We start from the raw sequence: 21,428 nt of genomic DNA on the forward strand, positions 1-21,428 counted from the left end.
TGTATGTGCTTTTATACACTGTGTTCTAAATTGTGTGTGTGTGTGTGTGTGTGTGTGTGTGTGTGTGTGTGTGTGTGTGTGTGTGTGTGTTCTACATAGCTTGTTCTATATAAGGAGTGTGGTTATAGTGGCCCACGTTTATATATAAGAACTCATTTGCATAACATGAGTTATACTTTACACACACACACACACACACACACACACACACACACACACACACACACACACACGTGTGTGTATCCCATCCATCTCTGTAAGTGTCAGAGCTCCTCCTCTGCACCAAAGTCATTTGTCTTTGAGTCGCATGAGTGCATCAAAACACTCCTCTGTTCATCCCACCATTCTAACCTTCCTTCTATCATTCTTCCTCTCACTCCATCTTTACATTCTCGCATCACTATATTTTCCCTCTTCTATCCCTCCATCTTGATTCTCCATCTGTCACTCCATCTTCACTTCATTCCCCCAATATCACTCTATCATTCAGATTTTTCTCCATTCATTAATGTAATTAATATAACTGCAGTGAAGTGTATTTCTCATCTCTCTCTCTCTCTCTCTCTCTCTCTCTCTGTCTGCCTCTCTCTCTCTGTCTCTCTTCCCAGTGTTGTTTATCAGGATGGATTCTACGGTGCTGAGATCTATGTGAGTATACTTCAAATCTCAAATTTTAGAGAGAGAGAGAGAAAGTGTGTGTGTGTGTGTGTGTTGCGACTCCCTGAGAGTGTAACACGACCCTAGTTTTACTCCACTTTCACTCTCTAAACAAAAAACTGAGTCGATGGATGGGCCACTGCTATACCAAGAAACCCGACAAGCAAATTCTAAACTCCCTACACACACACACAGGATGAAGATGAGGTTAGCGTTTGGCACTGGCATCAGATCTGTCTCTCCTCTGCACCATTAGAGACATAAATACAATCTCACAAAAAATACATCCCCCCCCCACACACACACATTCCATCTCTGTTCCTAGTATATGGTTTATACTGTGTGTGTGTGTGTGTGTGTGTGTGTGTGTGTGTGCAGGGAGGCTATGCAGCATACAGATATGCCCAGCCTGCCACAGCTACTGCATACAGTGACAGGTATGTATAACTAACACACACACACACACACACACACACACACACACACACACACAGTTTCTCAAAGCTATGGTGAAGAATGTGAGTGGAAATTACTGAGCCTGAGGTGTGCACAAAAGATAAAGTGGGAAGAATGAGACAAAGTGGAGGAAAGCGGAAAAATGAGTAATAATGGGGGGAGAGAGAGAGAGGGAGAGAAAGGGGAGAGGGAGAGAGAGGGAGGAGAGAGAGAGAGGATTATCAGTAGTCGTGGACGTTATGGTTGGAGTGTGTTGATGGTGACGATCTAAACACTGCCCCCTGTGTTACACCATCAGTAACATCACAATTGATCCACACATGCCAATCAGTGGCACTGGGACAAATAACTGGTAAGTGTGTGTGTGTGTGTGTGTGTGTGTGTGTGTGTGTGTGTGTGTGTGTGTGTGTGTGTGTGTGTGTGTTTCCCTCAGGACTGATTTCCCTCCCTGCTCCTTCTCATCCATATTTCTCCTGGTGTATAAACTCATTTCACTCTGGCCACGGGGACAGGGCCGTTTGTTTTGTTTTGTTTCTCAGCTCTCTGTGTATTTGTTTCTGTTCCTGAATAAATGCCTTGAACTCCACCATCGATTAACGTGCGCCTCGTCTCAGCACAACATTATCGGATATGTGGCGGGACTTCGCTAAAGATTTTAGTCTGGCCTTCTCCCGAGACCTGAAACAGTAAACTAACTTGCAAAATGTCCGATAAATTCTCCACAAACGGCTTTTCCTGTCGAAACACACAATGTATGGGCTGCGAACGACTGCTTCCCGCCACCATAATGGAACCAAAAATGAGCTGTATTTCTCCTGTAGAACTTCAGCCTCGAGACATTTGGTTTGTGAAATTTATCCCAGAAATGTTTTGGTACATGAAATCTGTCCACGGCTTTAACCCATGAAAATTTCCCAGAAAAATAGTAAACTAGTCCAGAAATGTCAATTTGGTCAATTAAATTTATCCAAATCGAATACAGTCTCCTGAACAGACAGTCTTGAGTTCAAATCCCAGCATCACCATGACATCCCCATTGGGCCCTTTAGCCAAAACCTTAATCCTCAGCTGCTCAGTTAAAGTTAAAGTTGTTTTGGATAAAAGCAGCAGCCAAATGAGCCAAAAGTAAATGCACCCTGTAAACGTTAATATCTTTGGGACTGGAGCTTTTTATCCCCAGCAATTTATCATCCTGAAGACGCCAAAGTGTTTGACTTTAGTTATTTTTATTTTACTGAATTTTTACTCATAATATTTTTATAATTCTGTATGAATTGGTAAATTATGATGTAACTATAGTAACCACGTCACCTGCCACATCAGGTGGCAGGTCTCAGTATTTGTCCCTGAGTGTGGGAGAGAACCTGGACTAGGAACACGAGAGACAAACTCAAGTCCTGGTTTAAGCTCACAGGGAAAAGACACCTAATATCCATCCATCCTAATGTCCCTTTGTCCTAATGTCTTTCCACCATAATGTCCCTCCATTCTAATGTCCCTCTGTCCTAATGTCCATCCGTCCTAATGTCTCTTTGCCCTAATGTCTCTCTACCATAATGTCCCTCCATCCTAATGTCTCCCTGTCCTAATGTCCCTCTGTCCTAATGTCCCTCCATCCTACATCCTAATGTCTCTCTGCCCTAATGTCCATCCATTCTTATGTCTCCCCATGCTAATATCCCTCTGTTCAAAAACATACTGCATTTAATACTCAAATGAGTTTAACAGCAGCACAGAAACTCACTGAATCTAAGGATCTCATGTTCACCTGCTGATTTAGTTATTATAGCATTCAATATCTCTATCTCTTTCTCTCTCTGCTTTTCTGTCTCTCTCCTTCTCTTTCTCTCTCACTATCTCTCTTGCTCTGTCTCTCTCTCTCCTTCTCTCTGTCTTTCTGTCTCTCTCTCTCTCTCTCTCTCTCTCTCTCTGTACTGCTGTTGACTTGCTGTCCTGCGCTCCCGGCTCAGGTTTTCTTATCTGCTCCCTGCAGACCTCCTCTATTTGTAAGTGAGTGCTGGAGGAAAGAGGGGAAGGGGAGGAAAGTGAGAGTAAATAAAGGATGAAGTGAAGTCAAATGAATAAATAAACAAAAGCCACGCTTCTTGTCCTGCATCTGAAGGAAAAAAGAAGGAGGATTAGTTCTGAACCGGCAGTGATAAAAACTGTACAGAAACACAATGGACAGAGAGAGAGAGAGAGAGAGAGAGAGAGAGAGATGCTCCTCAAGCATTTCCTCAATCTCTCAATTTTCTTCTCTTTCTGTCTTATTTTCTCTGTTTATGTCTTTTTCCAGCTGTCAAAGTTTGAACAATTCTCTCTCACAGACAGACAGACAGACAGACAGACAGACAGATAAATAAATATACAGAAACAGACAGATACAGTGGTGCTTGAAAGTTTGTGAACCCTTTAGAATTTTCTATATTTCTGCATAAATATGACCTAAAACATCATCAGATTTTCACACAAGTCCTAAAAGTAGATAAAGAGAACCCAGTTAAACAAATGAGACAAAAATATTATACTTGGTCATTTATTTATTGAGGGAAATGATCCAATATTACATATCTGTGAGTGGCAAAAGTATGTGAACCTCTAGGATTAGCAGTTAATTTGAAGGTGAAATTAGAGTCAGGTGTTTTCAATCAATGGGATGACAATCAGGTGTGAGTGGGCACCCTGTTTTATTTAAAGAACAGGGCTCTATCAAAGTCTGATCTTCACAACACATGTTTGTGGAAGTGTATCATGGCACGAACAAAGGAGATTTCTGAAGACCTCAGAAAAAGCGTTGTTGATGCTCATCAGGCTGGAAAAGGTTACAAAACCATCTCTAAAGAGTTTGGACTCCACCAATCCACAGTCAGACAGATTGTTTACAAATGGAGGAAATTCAAGACCATTGTTACCCTCCCCAGGAGTGGTTGACCAACAAAGATCACTCCAAGAGCAAGGCGTGTAATAGTCGGCAAGGTCACAAAGGACCCCAGGATAACTTCTAAGCAACTGAAGGCTTCTCTCACACTGGCTAATATTAATGTTCATGAGTCCACCATCAGAAGAACACTGAACAACAATGGTATGCATGGTAGGGTTGCAAGGAGAAAGCCACTGCTCTCCAAAAAACAACATTTCTGCTCATCTGCAGTTTGAAAAAAAGCACATGGACAAGCCAGAAGGCTATTGGAAAAATGTTTTGTGGATGGATGAGACCAAAATAGAACATTTTGGTTTCAATGAGAAGCGTTATGTTTGGAGAAAGGAAAACACTGCATTCCAGCATGAGAACCTTATCCCATCTGTGAAACATGGTGGTGGTAGTATCATGGTTTGGGCCTGTTTTGCTGCATCTGGACCAGGACGGCTTGCCATCATTGATGGAACAATGAATTCTGAATTATACCAGCAAATCCTAAAGGAAAATGTCAGGACATCTATCCATGAACTGAATCTCAAGAGAAGGTGGGTCATGCAGCAAGACAATGACCCTAAGCACACAAGTCGTTCTATTAGAGAATGGTTAAAGAAGAATAAAGTTAATGTTTTGGAATGACCAAGTCAAAGTCCTGACCTTAATCCAATCGAAATGTTGTGGAAGGACCTGAAACGAGCAGTTCATGTGAGGAAACCCACCAACATCCCAGAGTTGAAGCTGTTCTGTACGGAGGAATGGGCTAAAATTCCTCCAAGCCAGTGTGCAGGACTGATCAACAGTTACTGCAAATGTTTAGTTGCAGTTATTGCTGCACAAGCGAGTCACAACAGATACTGAAAGCAAAGGTTCACATACTTTTGCCACTCACAGATATGTAATATTGGATCATTTTCCTCAATAAATAAATGACCAAGTATAATATTTTTGTCTGATTTGATTAACTGGGTTCTCTATCTACTTTTAGGACTTGTGTGAAAATCTGATGATGTTTTAGGTCATATTTATGCAGAAATATAGAAAATTCTACAGGGTTCACAAACTTTCAAGCACCACTGTAGATAGATAGATAGATAGATAGATAGATAGATAGATAGATAGATAGATAGATAGATAGATAGATAGATAGATAGATAGATAGACGGACGGATGATAAAGACAGATAGATAGATAGATAGATAGATAGATAGATAGATAGATAGATAGATAGATAGATAGATAGATAGATAGATAGATAGATAGACAGACAGATGAATAAATAGAAATATAGCACATACAATGAACACACACACACACATTCATATACCGTACAGATTACAAGGTAACACTGTGATGTATTATTTTTGACATTTTGCGCCATTTTTCCATCTTTCTCCTTTAAACCTCCATCTCTCTCTCTCTCTCTCTCTCTCTCTCTCTCTCTCTCTCGCTCTCTCTCTCTCTCACACACACACACACACACACACACACACACACACACACAGTACTGTGGAACCAGGTCTCTGTTCCTCCTTTCTGACTTAAACACGTCTTCATTACTGTGTGTGTTTAGCTATGGGAGAGTCTATGCAACAGCAGATCCCTACACTCACACGATCAGCCCGGCTGCTACGTACAGCATCGGCACGATGGTGAGTTCCTGCTCCCCACACATATCGCTTCATCACTCACTCACACACACACACACACACACACACATGCACAACTGGGTCCTAAAGTCTGAGTCCATGACCGAGAGTTGTTTTCACATCTCTTAGTCCATTTGTGGAATCCAAATAAGAGTGAAGCTGATACTTTTTGCCTTTTGGGGGGATAACTGAACAAAATGTAAAGCAAAGTAAATAAATAACTAAAAACAGGAAGTTCCTCTTCACACCATTCACATAACATTTTCTTTTATATAATTTGTTTTGATAATCCAAATGACCTTACTGTACACTTGTATTCAGTATTCCACACTACAGGGTGTCCCAAAAGCCTCCTTACATTAACACTAGAGGTGCTTTTGGACCAGAGGAACCTTTTCATAGTTCTTAGAACCACTGGAGGAAGTTCTTCCATTTTTTGTGTGTCCACACTGCAGGAACTGAGAATGACCAAAATTCTTAGAATGCCATTTTGAGGGACTTTTGTAGCTCCTACGTCAGGGTAGGTTCTCCCCGAGCACATGAGGAACCATGAGTGATGTAAGTGCACACTGATTGGTCAAATGAGTTACTTGGTCAAATGAGCCAATGCAGCACCAGGAACCACCATCTTTAATAATCCATGTAAAGCGTTAGCTGTGTAAACAACAACTCGTAATGTTAGCATTAAAAAATGGGGGGGGGGGACCATTAACAAAGGGACTGACACTGAAGCCCTGGGTTTATTCAGTGTTTGTGTATATGATGGAGGAAATACAACATGATTTTGATGCATCGAAGCAAAAAATATAAAAATCTTCGCTAGCATTTCCTACTAAATGTCACATTACAAAGCCAGCTTACATCACTTTAGCATTCTTAATGGTGGTGTGAAAGCAAACAGAAAAAAGCCCTTGTAGATATGTAGCTCTCGGGGGAGATCCCCAGGGGGCGGTTCCTCTCAATAAGTCTCCAGAACTGTTTACTTTTACAGCAAAATGTAACTTTACAGATTTACAAAACCTCTTCTACATGATTACCATTTCTTTGATGGCTCATGATAAACTCATGTTCACACATCTGGAGTTCTGCATGTCATTACACTTCAATTGAGTTTCTTTCAAACTGATCTTTGTTCTCTAGTCATAAGCATGAGTTCAATTTTATATATACAGGCCAGTCTTTAATTTTGGGTACATTTCAAGTGTTGACTGTGTTAGTCATCATCAACTCACATTATGTTACGTTGTGGCTGAATTCTTACCAGAACTAATAATCACATCATCAGTTTTTCTCTGGCTACTCAGACACAAGGTATGCCATTAGTCTTGCTGGAGCAGTTGGTGGTTACGTGCCTTGCTCAGGGGCACTTGAGCCAACCCTGCTGGTTCAGGGAATCAAACCAGCAACCTTCTTGCCCCAAAGCTGGTTCTCTAACCATTTGGCCATGGCTTCCCCAATCATCAACTCTGTTGTTGTTAAACTGGGCAATCTATTAACAGAATCAATGACAACAGAGTTGACATTTTCCACCATTTTATGTGTTAACTCCACATGTTAACCTCAAACTAGCTCCCACATGGCATGTATAAAAACAGAACTTTATAGATTTTAATCATATTGTTTTTTTAATGAGTGTGAGATTCACTCCAATATCACAATAACAGAGTTGACAAATAATTAATCTCTTGTTTTTGTAAAATCATCAACATTTTGTTCAAATTAATGAGAGAAGAAACAGAACAGACCTCACTGCCTTTACAAAGTTTCCTGCCACAGAAAGTGACATCACTCGGTGAAGGTCTCATGTGTATTATTAAAAGTCTATGTGGATTTTATGCGGTTTTATAACAGAGTTAACAGAGTTGACAAGAATATCAGCACTGATTAAAAAAATACATATTTTTTATGACTGAAATTTCACATCATACAGAAAATAGAGTTTCTATGCAATTGATTTTATAACAGTTAATAGAATAAGTTTTAAAAAACATTGTTAGACTGAATCACTTCCTGTTTATTGGAGTTGAATGGATGAATCAGGAGTCGAAGACAGACAATAATGTGGGGGGAAGGGTGGGGGTCATTTAGTTAATGTTTTATGGATAAATTGGGTCTAAAATGTAGATCAAACTAAATGTACTATTAGTGAAAGTGTGTCATAATTTTCATTATTGTTCAAAACTGATTCAATAAAGATTTATTTTGTGAGAAATAACAAAAGGTTTATCTCAGCAACGAGAAATGTACCCCAAATTCCAGAATGACCCGTCTATAGTCCCAGTCAAAAGTTTGTATATCAGTGTTTTTTCTTTATTTTTTATGAATTAAAAGTCACTTCTTCATGTCTTAAAGTAATGATGGATGTTGTTTCTCTTTACTTAGTTGTTCGGTTCTTGATATAACTCTGTATGGATTACTGCAGTCATGGTGTTGAGTAGAGCTATTTATTTATTCATACTATATTTATTATTTACTGTTTGATTATTTCAAATGCATTAAAAAGGCAAAAAACTCATCCACTAATTACCTTTTGACGAGTCACACCTGTTAATTGAAAAGCATTCCAGGTGACTCCTTCATGAAGCTGGTTAAGATAATGACAATAGTGTGCAAAGCGTTATCAAGGTGAACACTGGATACGCTGAAGAATCTAAAATAAAACATAAAAAAAAAATTCACCACATAACTCTGTGTAATGTTCCAGATGTTATTTCATAGCTTTTGATGTCTTCAGGATTGTTCGACAACATAGAAAATACAAAATACAGAAAAAAACATATGAATGAGTAAAGGAGGGGTGTACAAACTTTTAACTGGTACTGTATGTATAATATATGAAAAATTTTAGAAGGTATTTAGATTTTTTTTAAAGGCTTCATTTCTGTTATGTATGGGGACTTTTGGGACACATTATTATTATTATTATTATTATTATTATTATTATTATTAAAAGACTAATATAAGAATGACAGAGTTCTTGGTGATGGACTTTAATTTGAGACCCGAGTGAACTTCATCTCCTTCTGTGTGCTGGAGTGATCTGTGGGTGTGTGTTATGCTGTCTCTAGTGCCCTCTAGTGGATACTTCTGTTATTGACTCACTCGTACCATACACAATGAAGCACACTGCAGATGTTTCTCTCTCTCTCTCTCTCTCTCTCACACACACACACACACACACACAGTAGTCCTCTTTTTATTCCATATAATTCTGATCCATTGAACCATACTGACAGAATATACATATGGCCGACACACACCCAGCAAACACACACACACATGTTCTCTGTCTCGCTGCGGTCCCTCCCTGGGTAGGTTGCAACTTTGAGAAGTAGTTATGCCTGAGATAATTTGAAAGGAAGCATCAGGACAGATCATTTGCCAAACCTTCAGCTGTCCAGTGAAGGTCAACAGTCTCGACGAGTTAAAAAGGAAAATTATTATTATTTATTATTTTTTACAAGACAACTGTTATGATTTCTTACCCAAAAAAAAGAAAAGAAAGAAAGATGCAGTCTTCCGAGGATGGGACGCCGGGACGGTCACCTCACGTGCCGTGATGTTAATGTCTGTTTTTAGCTAGCGTGTACTGTGCAGCATCCAACTTCTTCTCTGCGAAAGCAGCGTATATTTCCAATAAGGTGCTCTGCATGTAAGAAAGAATTGCTAGCCATGGTAGCGTGATGAAGGATCGTGAAACACAACATCAAAGATGGAAAACAACGGGCAGAGAGTGAGGAAAGCTCTAGTTTAAGAGCTGAGCGAGCTTTGCGAGCATGCTGCAGTGTGCTGTGGGATGTACAAACACGCATCTGAGGAACAAAACTGGAGTGAATTGATTGGACCGGCAATGAGTCGGGATTTAGCATTGCGCCATGCTAACAAGCATTAAAAAAAAAAAAAACAGGGAAAGTGTTCCGCAGTGCAGCTGCTAGCTAAAAGCTTTCATTAATTATGGCATTTCCTCGTCAAGTCCTCTTTATTTGCTCAGTTAAAACTTTTCTTGTAGCAATTTTTTTGCTTCCTTTCCTCTTTCCTTCCGAATTTCCTTCCACAAGAGTGTTTTCACAAACCATCTAACCTTAACAATGATAAAATCTAAGGCTGTGTGTGTATATACAGTAGTGCTTGAAAGTTTGTGAACCCTTTAGAATTTTCGATATTTCTACATAAATATGACCTAAAACATCATCAGATTTTCACACAAGTCCTAAAAGTAGATAAAGAGAACCCAGTTAAACAAATGAGACAAAAATATTATACTTGGTCATTTATTTATTGAGGAAAATTATCCAATATTACATATCTGTGAGTGGCAAAAGCATGTGAACCTTTGCTTTCAGTATCTGGTGTGACCCCCTTGTGCAGCAATAACTGCAACTAAATGTTTCTGGTAACTGTTGATCAGTCTTGCACACCGGCTTGGAGGAATTTTAGCCCGTTCCTCTGTACAGAACAGCTTCAACTCTGGGATATTGATGGGTTTCCTCACATGAACTGCTCGCTTCAGGTCCTTCCACAACATTTCGATTGGATTAAGGTCAGGACTTTGACTTGGCCATTCCAAAACATTAACTTTATTCTTCTTTAACCATTCTTTGGTAGAACAACTTGTGTGCTTAGGGTTGTTGTCTTGCTGCATGACCCACCTTCTCTTGAGATTCAGTTCATGGACAGATGTCCTGACATTTTCCTTTAGAATTTTCTGGTATAATTCAGAATTCATTGTTCCATCAATGATGGCAAGCCGTCCTGGCCCAGATGCAGCAAAACAGCCCCAAACCATGATACTCCCACCACCATGTCTCACAGATGGGATAAGGTTCTTATGCTGGAATGCAGTGTTTTCCTTTCTCCAAACATAACACATCATTTAAACCAAAAGGTTCTATTTTGGTCTCATCCGTCCACAAAACATTTTTCCAATAGCCTTCTGGCTTGTCCACGTGATCTTTAGCAAACTGCAGATGAGCAGCAATGTTCTTTTTGGAGAGCAGTGGCTTTCTCCTTGCAACCCTGCCATGCACACCATGAACATTAACATTAGCCAATGTGAGAGAGGCCTTCAGTTGTTTATAAGTTACCCTGGGGTCCTTTGTGACCTCACTGACTATTACACACCATGCTCTTGGAGTGATCTTTGTTGGTCAGCCACTCCTGGGGAGGGTAACAATGGTCTTGAATTTCCTCCATTTGTACACAATCTGTCTGACTGTAGATTGATGGAGTCCAAACTCTTTAGAGATGGTTTTGTAACCTTTTCCAGCCTGATGAGCATCAACAATACTTTTTCTGAGGTCCTCAGAAATCTCCTTTGTTCATGCCATAATACACTTCCACAAGCATGTGTTGTGAAGATCAGACTTTGATAGATCCCTGTTCTTTAAATAAAACAGGGTGCCCACTCACACCTGATTGTCATCCCATTGATTGAAAACACCTGACTCTAATTTCACCTTCAAATGAACTGCTAATCCTAGAGGTTCACATACTTTTGCCACTCACAGATGTGTAATATTGGATCATTTTCCTCAATAAATAAATGACCAAGTATAATATTTTTGTCTCATTTGTTTAACTGGGTTCTCTTTCTCTACTTTTAGGACTTGTGTGAAAATCTGATGATGTTTTTGGTCATATTTATGCAGAAATATAGAAAATTCTAAAGGGTTCACAAACTTTCATGCACCACTGTATACTACAGTTATGTGTGTGTGTGTGTGTGTGTGTGTGTGTGTGTGTGTGTGTGTGTGTGTGTGTGTGATGCTGATGTAGATGGAGAAATTTCCTGAGAAAAAAGAACGAAAGAAAGAAAGAACACGATCCAATTCGATGGCACCTAATTCTTTCATCATAATTGATTAGCATCTCTGAACAGGAATGCAGCGCTCCTTTGCATTTAAAAAGACAGTAATTTGATAATTAGCTCCTCTGAGGGCGAGTAAGAATCTATTTCTCCAGTGTGGAGAGAAAGTTCAGCAAGCACTCTTTTCACTCTAATGAAAGTTTGAAGTTCTTCTCAATTAGCGGAAGTGAGCCTTTGAAGGTTGGAGACGTGGCCCGTGGAGAGAAAGCGTAGCCACGAGCTCCATCTGATGAGGATCACAGTGGGGAAAAGCCACCAGCAGTGAGGTTGGCACCTTTAGACATACTTAAAAGAGAATATTAACACATGATGTCTCTTCTGTTTGAAATGAAAGTGAAGATCTGCATGGCGTCACATCTCACTCACACTTTATATTATATTATATTATATTATATTATATTATATTATATTATATTATATTATATTATATTATATTATATTATATTAAGAATGAGTAATAATTATGAGGTGATGATAGAGGATGGTTTCAGTGTTACAGCAGTAAATATGATAAGAGTTTATAGCTCATGGCTCTCTCAGGTGGTTTTCTATTCGGATTTTTCTTTCTGATTTTGTTTACTGACAGTTGGCACATTAGGTGAAAATTCAAATTCAACCCAAATCACTTGAACCTGCTCTCACTGCATTCAGAACTGAGTGCTGAACAACAGACTTTTTACAGAATTAAAATATGTTTATCCATTCTTGAGATATTACAAATCATGGATTGAAAAAAAGGCTTAATTTTTAGAAAATGGCTGTAATATTCTGTATGAGGATCACATGGTCCAAAATGGGCCTCATTAACCAATGAAATCAAATGTTTTTTCTCAATAACTTTTATATTTTTTAAACATATTTACATGGAAATTGGCAGGAACATACTAGATGGGTGTATACTGAATACAATGTTTGAAAAATTAGTAAAAACAATTTATGCAAATTGGGATGCAATTAGTGTTAATTATGCTAATTAGTTAAAACCATTAAATTGATACATTTTGTACCAGTTGATATTTCTAATCTCCTCTTTGTGCTCTGTGGTCCTTTATATTTCTCACTAGGACCTACTAGTGTTTATATGGAAAAAAATAAACATATATATATATATATATATATATATATATATATATATATATATATATATATAAATTATTATTTTTGATTAATATTCACAGCTTTCAAGGCAAACCTCACATTAACTGAACTGAAATTGACACTCATGTTTCTGACTTCTGTTTTTGTTTTTAAATCTCATTCCGACCACTAAGATCTCAATATTTTACATCAAAACAACTCCAGTTATATTCTAAAATAGTTATTTATTTACATGAGTCGATTTGATTTGAAAAAATAAGTGGGTAAAGCTATAAAAACTCACTTCAAATTCTCCCGTGAATCATAACATCAAAACTAGCAGAGGAAAAATGTTGCTGAATCCTTCATCAGAAACAGTGAAAGTGAGAGAACATCCCTGTAAAAGTGATCTGATTGATATTGACGAGTAATCCAGTGGGAAACCAATCAGGAGAGAGAGAGAGAGAGAGAGAGCCTGACTGCTTTCCCGTGACTCAAAAAGAAAAGCACCGGCAGTTTCCCAATGTCACGCGAGCAGAGTTTTTACTCTGTTGTACCGACTTCAACCTGCTGTTACTCCCAAAGTACTGAACAGATCTTAACTAGATACATTTCTTTGGAAAGCAGAGATTATAAGATTTTTAATGATAGAAAATATTCAAGAGTTAAGCAATGACAGGTTTGGAAACTTAGATGAGCGTCTGCATGGACAATTTTCACACCACAGCCAGCGAGCATCTCATACACCGACTGAAAGTCCATAATCTTTCTCTGGACTTAAAAACAGCTCCAACACAAATACTCTTAAAAACACATTTTCATTAATGGTGTCTCTAGTAAGTAATACATGTCAAATTACAGCTTGCTGTTAATGCATCTGATTTTGTTTTGAATATATGCAGGGGTTTGGGGGGAAAAAAACACTGAATATCACTGTCTGAATTCTGTCTAAGAGCCAGTAATATACACTAAAGATGTAAAGAGCTTTCAATAAAATGACATTTTGTTTCAATTTCTTTCTAACTTGGCTTTAGTATCAGTCTACCTGTAGGAATTGATTGGGTTCATTAATCAAGAGTTACATGCTTGAAAGAAACCAGCATAAGCTTAATCAATGCTCCTGCACCATCATGTCATCATCAAAACATAGAAGAGCGATTACACACTCTGCACTGATGACAGCAATGTTTCCAGATTAAAGATTAAATCAGTGGAGTGAAAAGATGGCCATGAGGCTCGTGTTTAAACTCTACACACCATTAAGGTTGTATAGTCATCTCTGTCAGCGCAACCGTTCAATAGAGTTACTGTCGCAGATACAAAGTTGATTATTAGCTCATCCAGCTGACAGGTGATGAGTTTATGCCATCATGTGTTGTACGTCGACCATCCGGTGGTGGCTACATTTCATGAAAATCGCTTCTGCTCCCTCAATTCTTCACTGATTTTGATTCTTTCTGGTATGAAGGTAGGGGTACCTAGGGTGCATATAACTTCTACTCAGATTTGCTTCATTACAATTATTAATGAAGTTATGGACTAATTAAGCCTTAATGAGCAGTTCAACAAAATCTTGGTCAATTCCTCACCGTTTTGGATTCTTTCTGGTAAATAGGTCGTATTCCTAGGGTGGATATCACTTCTATATATAGCTCATATACTAGTATAGTGTATATATAAAGCTTGCAACATTTATTGCGCAAGGTGGCCGACTTTAGATCATTCCTTCTGGACTAGACAGGGCCAGAGTGAGCTACACCATCATCGACGGTCTCGTTTTCCTATTGCAGTATATGCCAAAGTGTTTTATTCTTCTCATCGCACGGGAATTGATTGATGCTTGAAATCCATAAAAAACAAATACTAGGATTTTCTCTTTTTTTCCCCACTTGCTCTGAAAGAAAAATACAGGGAGTGATAAATGCTAAGAAATGGGTTGTGAGTGTGTTAGTGTGATGTTTCTCTCTGCATCAGCATCAAATAAATGCTTGTACCAGTAACACAAACACACGTACAACATAACGTGTAAAGTTCAATCAATACAGAGCCACCTTCTGGCAGGGAAACACACCACAGCCTGATCTGAAAGGATCTGAATAATATAAAAATTCATGATTCCTGATCTGGTTCTCTGCAGGAAGAAAAGGAGTGAGGAAGGAGAGGGAAGGATCCCATTCTCCATCTCCATTACTCTGACTGCCCCCTCTTTTTTTTTCATCTTTGATGTTGCAGGCTAGCCTCTGCCGAGGAGCGTACAGTCGCTTCACGCCCTACTAAAGCCGAGACAAACGCACTGGCCATGCTAAATTAAAGCGAGCAAACTCCTCTTGCCCGACAGACAATGAAACGACCAACTACCGACGGCCTCATCATGACACAACACTAACGCACTGTCGCAACACACAACAGTTATGCCTGCCTGTGTGTGTGTGTGTGTGTGTGTGGGTGGGTGTTTGTGTGTGTGTCTAGGCTCAGTATGATGTCACTGGTTATATTGGTTTACATTTGAATCACACAGTTTCCTGTATATTTGGTTTGCTGATCCGTCACTGTCACGTCTTATCTTTCATTTCAGCACAAAACACCACTGATATGATACTACCAACATCATGTTTCTAATTTTTTTTCTTCTTTTCTATTTGTTTATTAGAAAATACAACTTATTTTTATTATTTTTTAAATTATTATTATTATTATTATTATTATTATTATTATTATTATTATTATTATTATTAATAAATCATTTTTAAATGCAACATTTAATGCAATTAATAGTACCCAAAAATATATACATAATAAACATCACCATCAAAAATAAACCTTCAATTCAATGTATTCAATTAAAGTGTTAAAGTTACTAATAATTAAATCATAATTAGCAATCGTTCTCCTTTTAAAAAAAATTAACAATTCATTAATAATACAGTGTTAATATTAAAGTGGAGGTGAATCTCTTCATTATCATCATAAAGGATCGTCAAAAAGATACTCAGCAGGACAAATCATATTAATATAACATGCACGAAAAGTGTAACGATTTCCTGGTATCAGTTTGTTTAATGTCTGATCATCCATCCATCATCTGTAAAGTCTGGATTCTTCTGAAGTGATGCTTCTTATTTATTGAGTAAGATATCTCAGTGTCTGCCTTGTGAGCTGTGTGATGTTCCTCTGGTTAGATGAAGACACTCTGTCATGATCAGAAAACATTCTGCAAGTGTTAACTGGGAGCTGAATAACTTTGGGATTGGAAAACACAAATAATAGGTCAAGATAATATATTTATTATTTGTTTATTTAATTTCTCAAAGTAAACCTTGCCTTTGAGATATGGAGACACGTTTGCAGATACAGAAGTTGAGCAGATACCTTTTAGTTTAGCTTATAAAACATTTAGGATAGAATATGGACTTTTGTCATGTTTTATTTAGGTATAAAACAAAAAAAAAGTATTTCCTTAAGAGATTTGGCAATGCATTTTTATCTACCAAAAAAAACAACCCTGAAATGCTGGATGATTTATTGAACCCAAACCTAAAACTGTTAACTGTTGACATCTACAGTTCTGAGATTAAAAGTTGTGGTAGAGTTGTTTCTTTCTTCATATGTACATGGAGGTTTACACTCACCGGCCACTTTAATAGGAACTTGTTCTATTGGCTGCAGGAGTGGAAGCCAATGTGTTCTTCTCTCTCTGTTGCATGCTGAGATGCTTTTCTGCTCACCACAGTTGTAAAGAGTGATTATATGAGTTACTATATCCTTCCTGAACCAATCTGGCCATTTTCCTCTGACCCTCTCTTATCAACAAGGCATTTGTTTACTTTCCACCCACAGAACTGTCATTCATTCACTCACTCGATGATGTTTTTTTGTTTTTCACACCATTCTGTGTAAACTCTGTGGAAACCCCAGGAGATCAGCAGTTTCTGAAATACTCAAACCAGTCCATCTGGCTCAAACCAACACCCATGCCACAATGACAGAAAGTCACACTTTGAGTTCACAATTTTTCCCGTTCTGATGTTTGAACATTGTGAACATTAACTGAAGCTCTTGATTTGTATCTCCATGACATTATGCATCAAGGGATCGGCTGATTAGAGAACTGCATCAAACAGAACAGCAGGTGGATGTAGGGGTGTTCCTAATAAAGTGGCCATGAGTGTAGATTATACTCAAATAGTGAAAAATACTAAACAAGTGTTCAGTCAAGATCCCAAATCTTTGTATTTAAGGATTTAGAGGAGTTAGGGGATTTAACTCAAACCACGTTTTTGTATCTAACTAAAGATATTAATACAGAAGGTTCAGAAACTTTCGACCAGCAGCTTATCCTAACTGAGTATTTATACAGCATTGAGCTTAGTGTCCTGTGTGGAGCATTTTGTTATTTTAAACAGAATAAAATGACATTCCCAAAAAGTTTCTTTTTTTTTTTTTTGTCTATGCATTTTATTGCAGGAGCAGGACATATTTTTGCAATCCATATATATGATTATATGTACTGTTCTCTCCAGAGTGCTTTTGCATGTCAGGGCCAACACACTTTAATTTCATGCTGACATGCTTTAAATTTGCCAACACACTATTTTTTTTTTTTTTTTGTTCCGACACTCGCTGAAATCACATCAGATTCCTACCTTGTGATGTTTGGGGCATATGTTGAAGGAAAAAATCAGTGTTTTGGGCCAGTTCACTGCCATGATGCACTCAGGCAGACCGGAAATACCCCTGAGAAATCCTCACTCACAACAAACAAATGCCCTCAATTACTTTGCTGCTGCACTGGTACCATGATGCTGCAGTGCGCGGATGAGATCATGGTTTATGTTTTTTGTGTGGTGGGTATACATCTCCACATTTCAATCATGCCAAAATGAGGCACGGATGGCGCCCCAGAGATTCATATTTTCGACAGCTAAATGAGAGTCAGACAGAAGAGCCAGAAAGAGAAGAGGAAAGAAGTGAAACCGAAAACGTTGTTGACACAGTAGATCTGTCCGAAATTGAAAATGATAGGCTGCCAAAGGGCAAAAAAAAAAGGGCCAATCAAAGGACGTCTGGTTTTGATGAAAATTGGCTAAAGGAGTTTCTCTGGCTTCGGGAGGTACTCAGAGTAAAAGGTAACTTTTATTCTAAAATAACTAAAAGTGGTCAAAAATATAATGATGAAAGAATAATGTTCTTTAAAAAATAATGTTATTCGTCTCAACGTTTTGTTAAGGTGCTTAAAAGTGTTTGAAGTATTAAGTAGGCCTAAGTATAAAGGTGCTACTCAATGATTGTGGCATTTGTGCAGTAAATGTACACTGCAGGGTTTTGTTTTTGTTTTGTTTTTTTCTAAACAGAACTCATTTAAAAGTTTGGTTAGTGGTGTTCTGGCAGTGGTTCAGGTAATAAAACAGCATTATTATATACTACATTGTTGTCAGATGATGACTTTATTTTTTGCTCATGTGAACCCCACGCTGCAAACCACAGCATCACAGACCTCACCTTGTTGTAGCAACCTTTTCAACCAAAAAGTGACCGTGTCAGTACCACCATAAAATGCTCCTAAAAGTCACCAGATGCCACCAAATGGGCTTTTTTCCCTTTTTTCAAAATTTTATGGGGGATGCCCCCCCAAGACACCCCCCATGTCGTACTTCCCCCCTGCGCACCTCTGGTGTGCTGCAGGGTGGCCTATAGCCACCCAAAACTTTATGCAGCCAGAGGGTCCTCATGCATGTGTTTCCGTGTGTGTGTGTGTGTGTGTGTGTGTGTGTGTGTGTGTGTGTGTGTGTGTGTTGTTGCTGACCAAATTCAGTTTCAGAGGTGGACAGTAACGAAGTACATTTACTTGAGTACTGTACTTAAGTACACTTTTTGAGTATATGTGCTTTTCTTAAGTATTATTTTTTTGGAAACTTATGACTTTAACTTCACTACATTTGAAAGGTAAATATCATACTTTTTACCCCACTACATTTCTATCAAGGTCTTCATTACTCGTTACTATGAAGCAGCTTTGAAAGCGGATGTTTTTTCTTTCCTTTTCTAAAAGATTGGGTTTTTTGCAGGCGACACTGAGACAGCCGATCAGTAATCACTAGGGTCACGTCACATCCATAGACTGTATAAAATCAAGTTCAGTGATTTCTCAGCAACATTATTTGAACACAATCAGTTGATGGCAGAATGGAAGGAGGCAGTTCTTCTGGGGAATGTATGCACTCACGGCCCATGAACCCATGTTTCAGTTTTCTGAAAGGATTTAAGATTTGTTTCATTTTAAATGTTTGCTTTGTTTGCCGAAAATGAACCATTTCACAGCCTACAAAAACTTGCCATCCAACCTGCCAAAGCATATTGAGGTATATAAATGTTTTGTTCCAAGAAAAAGCTTGCAGTGAAGTTGTCTGTACTTTTAGAGCTAGTGATAATGTTGCAATAGCTGTACAATCTGGTTAGTTAAGTGACTTTCCATGGATTTTCCCACCAAGTTGCCATCGCCTTGTCCATGGCTAATGTTTACACATAGCTAGTTAACTTGGACACTGTTAATTAGCATGTAAAAATAGAGTTATGCTAACATGAATAACGTTAAATTATCTGAAGTCCTTTCAGAAATATGTTTTAGCATAATCTTGTCAAATAAACAGAATGTAGAAATCTTTCTTTTCTAGTAACGTTAGCTATCCAATATGATTTCGAGTTTGAAAAGAGTTTGCTAGCATGTCAGGTGGAGTTTCCCTGACTAGCTAGCTTAATGTTAAACCAACATGATGGCACAGCATACATTCATTTTGTGAACTCACATTTCTGTCTTTGGTAACAGTATTAGGTTTTGTAAGCGTTGTGGCAATTATACAACAATTCTTTTTCTTCGGCATCTATCAGTCCCATGGGATGATGGTAGCACTCTGTCAGGTTAGGTCTGTGTGCAGTGCCTTGCGTTACTTAGCAGGCCTATCCTGGCTTGGCAGTTCCTCCCGCAAGTTGGACAAATGAAGTTGGAGTGTGTGGTGGGACAGCTTTGTTTCTCGTCCTTCCTGTGTTGTCTCTTGGCCTCCAACTTTTGTTTTCATTCCTCATCACCCCTCTTGACTCCCTCTCAGACAGCACGGCACCAGCAGCTGTGGTCACCAGTGAGCAGTTCCCAACTGTTTGGGTCGATACCTGTCTGCTTCAGGTCTTGCTTGCAGACATCCCTGAAGCGCAGTGCTAGGTGACCTGCTGGGCGGTGTCCTGTAGCCAGTTCACCATACAGGATGTCTTTGGGTATTCAACCAATTTTCATCTGGTGCACATGATCCAGCCATTGCAGTCAGCACTGACTGAGGAGGAGGTGCATGCTCAGAGAGCCAGCACGATCCAGAACAGTGGTGTTGGAGACTTTGTCTTGACATGTAATGTTAAGGATCTGTCATAAGCAGCAACGATGGAAGCTTTCCAGACGGTTTTCCTGCCTGGTGTAAGTCGTCCAGGATTCACAGCCATAGAGTAGGGTACTGAGGACGCATGCCTGGTAAACCTTGAGTTTGGTGTTCGAGGTCAGTTTGTTGTTGTCCCACACTCTTTTGCTCAATCTGGGCATCATACTGGTGGCTTTGGTGATGCAAGTGTCAATTTCCTTGTCCAGCTGCAGGTTGCTGGTGACTGTGGAGCCTAAGTAGGTAAACTGATCGGCAACTTGAAGCACTTCATTGTTGATGGTGATTGATGGTGGTATGGGGACACTCTGTCACATGACAATGGTTTTCTTGATGCTGATGGTCAGTCCAAACTGACTACAGCCATGATCGAACTGGCTGGTCAGCTGCTGTAGTCCCAGATCAGTGTGAGAGGTCAAGGCTGCATCATTAGCAAACAGTATCTCTCTTATAAGAACTGTGTGGATCTTGATCTTGGCCCTCAGGCAAGCTAGGATGAACAGTTTTCCATCACTTCTCATGTGCAGATGTATGCCTTGTATAGAGTGTTTGAATGCAAGGTTCAGCAGTAGTGAGAAAAAGATGCCAAACAGAGTTGGAGCAAGGACACATCCTTGTTTCACACTACTTTGGATTGGAAATGGATCTGAGGTTTCCCCACCATAGCTGACCACACCCTGCATGTCCTCGTGGAAGGAGGTGATGATGCTGAGTAGTAATGGGGGGCAGCCAATCTTCCTCAACAGTTGAAACAGACCTTTCCTGCTCATGAGATCAAAAGCCTTGGTAAGATTGATAAAGGCAATGTATAGTGGCATCTGTTGTTTGTGACATTTCTCCTATAACTGGCATATGGAGAAGATCATGTCAACTGTAGACCTCTCGGACCTGAATCCACACTGGGATTCTGGGTAGATGCGGTCAGCTAGGACTTTTATTTGAGTTAGGACCACCCGAGTGAAGACTTTGCCCACAACACTCAGTAGGGAAATGCCTCTGTAGTTGTTACAGTCACTACGGTCGCCTTTGTTTTTGTATAAAGTGACTATCTTGGTGTTGTGCATGTCTTGAGGTACTTTGCCTTCTCTCCAGCAAAGACACAATAGTTCACAAAATGGTTTTAGCAGAGCTGGCTTTCCACATTTGATAATCTCAGGTGAGATGTTGTCCTCACCGGGGGACTTTTCCGCATTTGAGGACATCAATAGCTTTACCAAGCTCTTCCACGCTGGGTTCCAAGTCCAGTTCTTTCAGAACAGGTAAGTCTTTGATGGCATCCAGAGCTTCTTGAATGATGGAGTTTTCTCTAGAGTTAAGGTCCAGGTAGTGCTCAACCCAACACTCCATTTGCTTGTCTTTGTCTGGTATCGGATCTCCAGACTTTGATTTCG

The 21,428-nt window shown here is 39.1% G+C and overlaps 1 protein-coding gene across 2 annotated transcripts in view; it reads left to right on the forward strand.

Moving 5' to 3' along the window:
• LOC132870360 (RNA binding protein fox-1 homolog 3-like) overlaps positions 1–14,896 on the forward strand; it is a 91,866-nt gene extending 76,970 nt beyond the window's left edge. For both annotated transcript variants that reach the window (XM_060903998.1, XM_060903999.1), the window contains exons 9-12: positions 609–648; positions 1,036–1,094; positions 5,601–5,679; positions 14,852–14,896. In XM_060903998.1, the coding sequence (XP_060759981.1) occupies positions 609–648; positions 1,036–1,094; positions 5,601–5,679; positions 14,852–14,896 (223 nt within the window). The remainder of the gene's footprint in view (positions 1–608; positions 649–1,035; positions 1,095–5,600; positions 5,680–14,851) is intronic.
• The last annotated feature ends 6,532 nt before the right edge of the window (positions 14,897–21,428 follow it).

Source organism: Neoarius graeffei, chromosome 22 (assembly GCF_027579695.1).
Source record: "Neoarius graeffei isolate fNeoGra1 chromosome 22, fNeoGra1.pri, whole genome shotgun sequence".
In the NCBI taxonomy this organism is placed as follows: domain Eukaryota; kingdom Metazoa; phylum Chordata; class Actinopteri; order Siluriformes; family Ariidae; genus Neoarius; species Neoarius graeffei.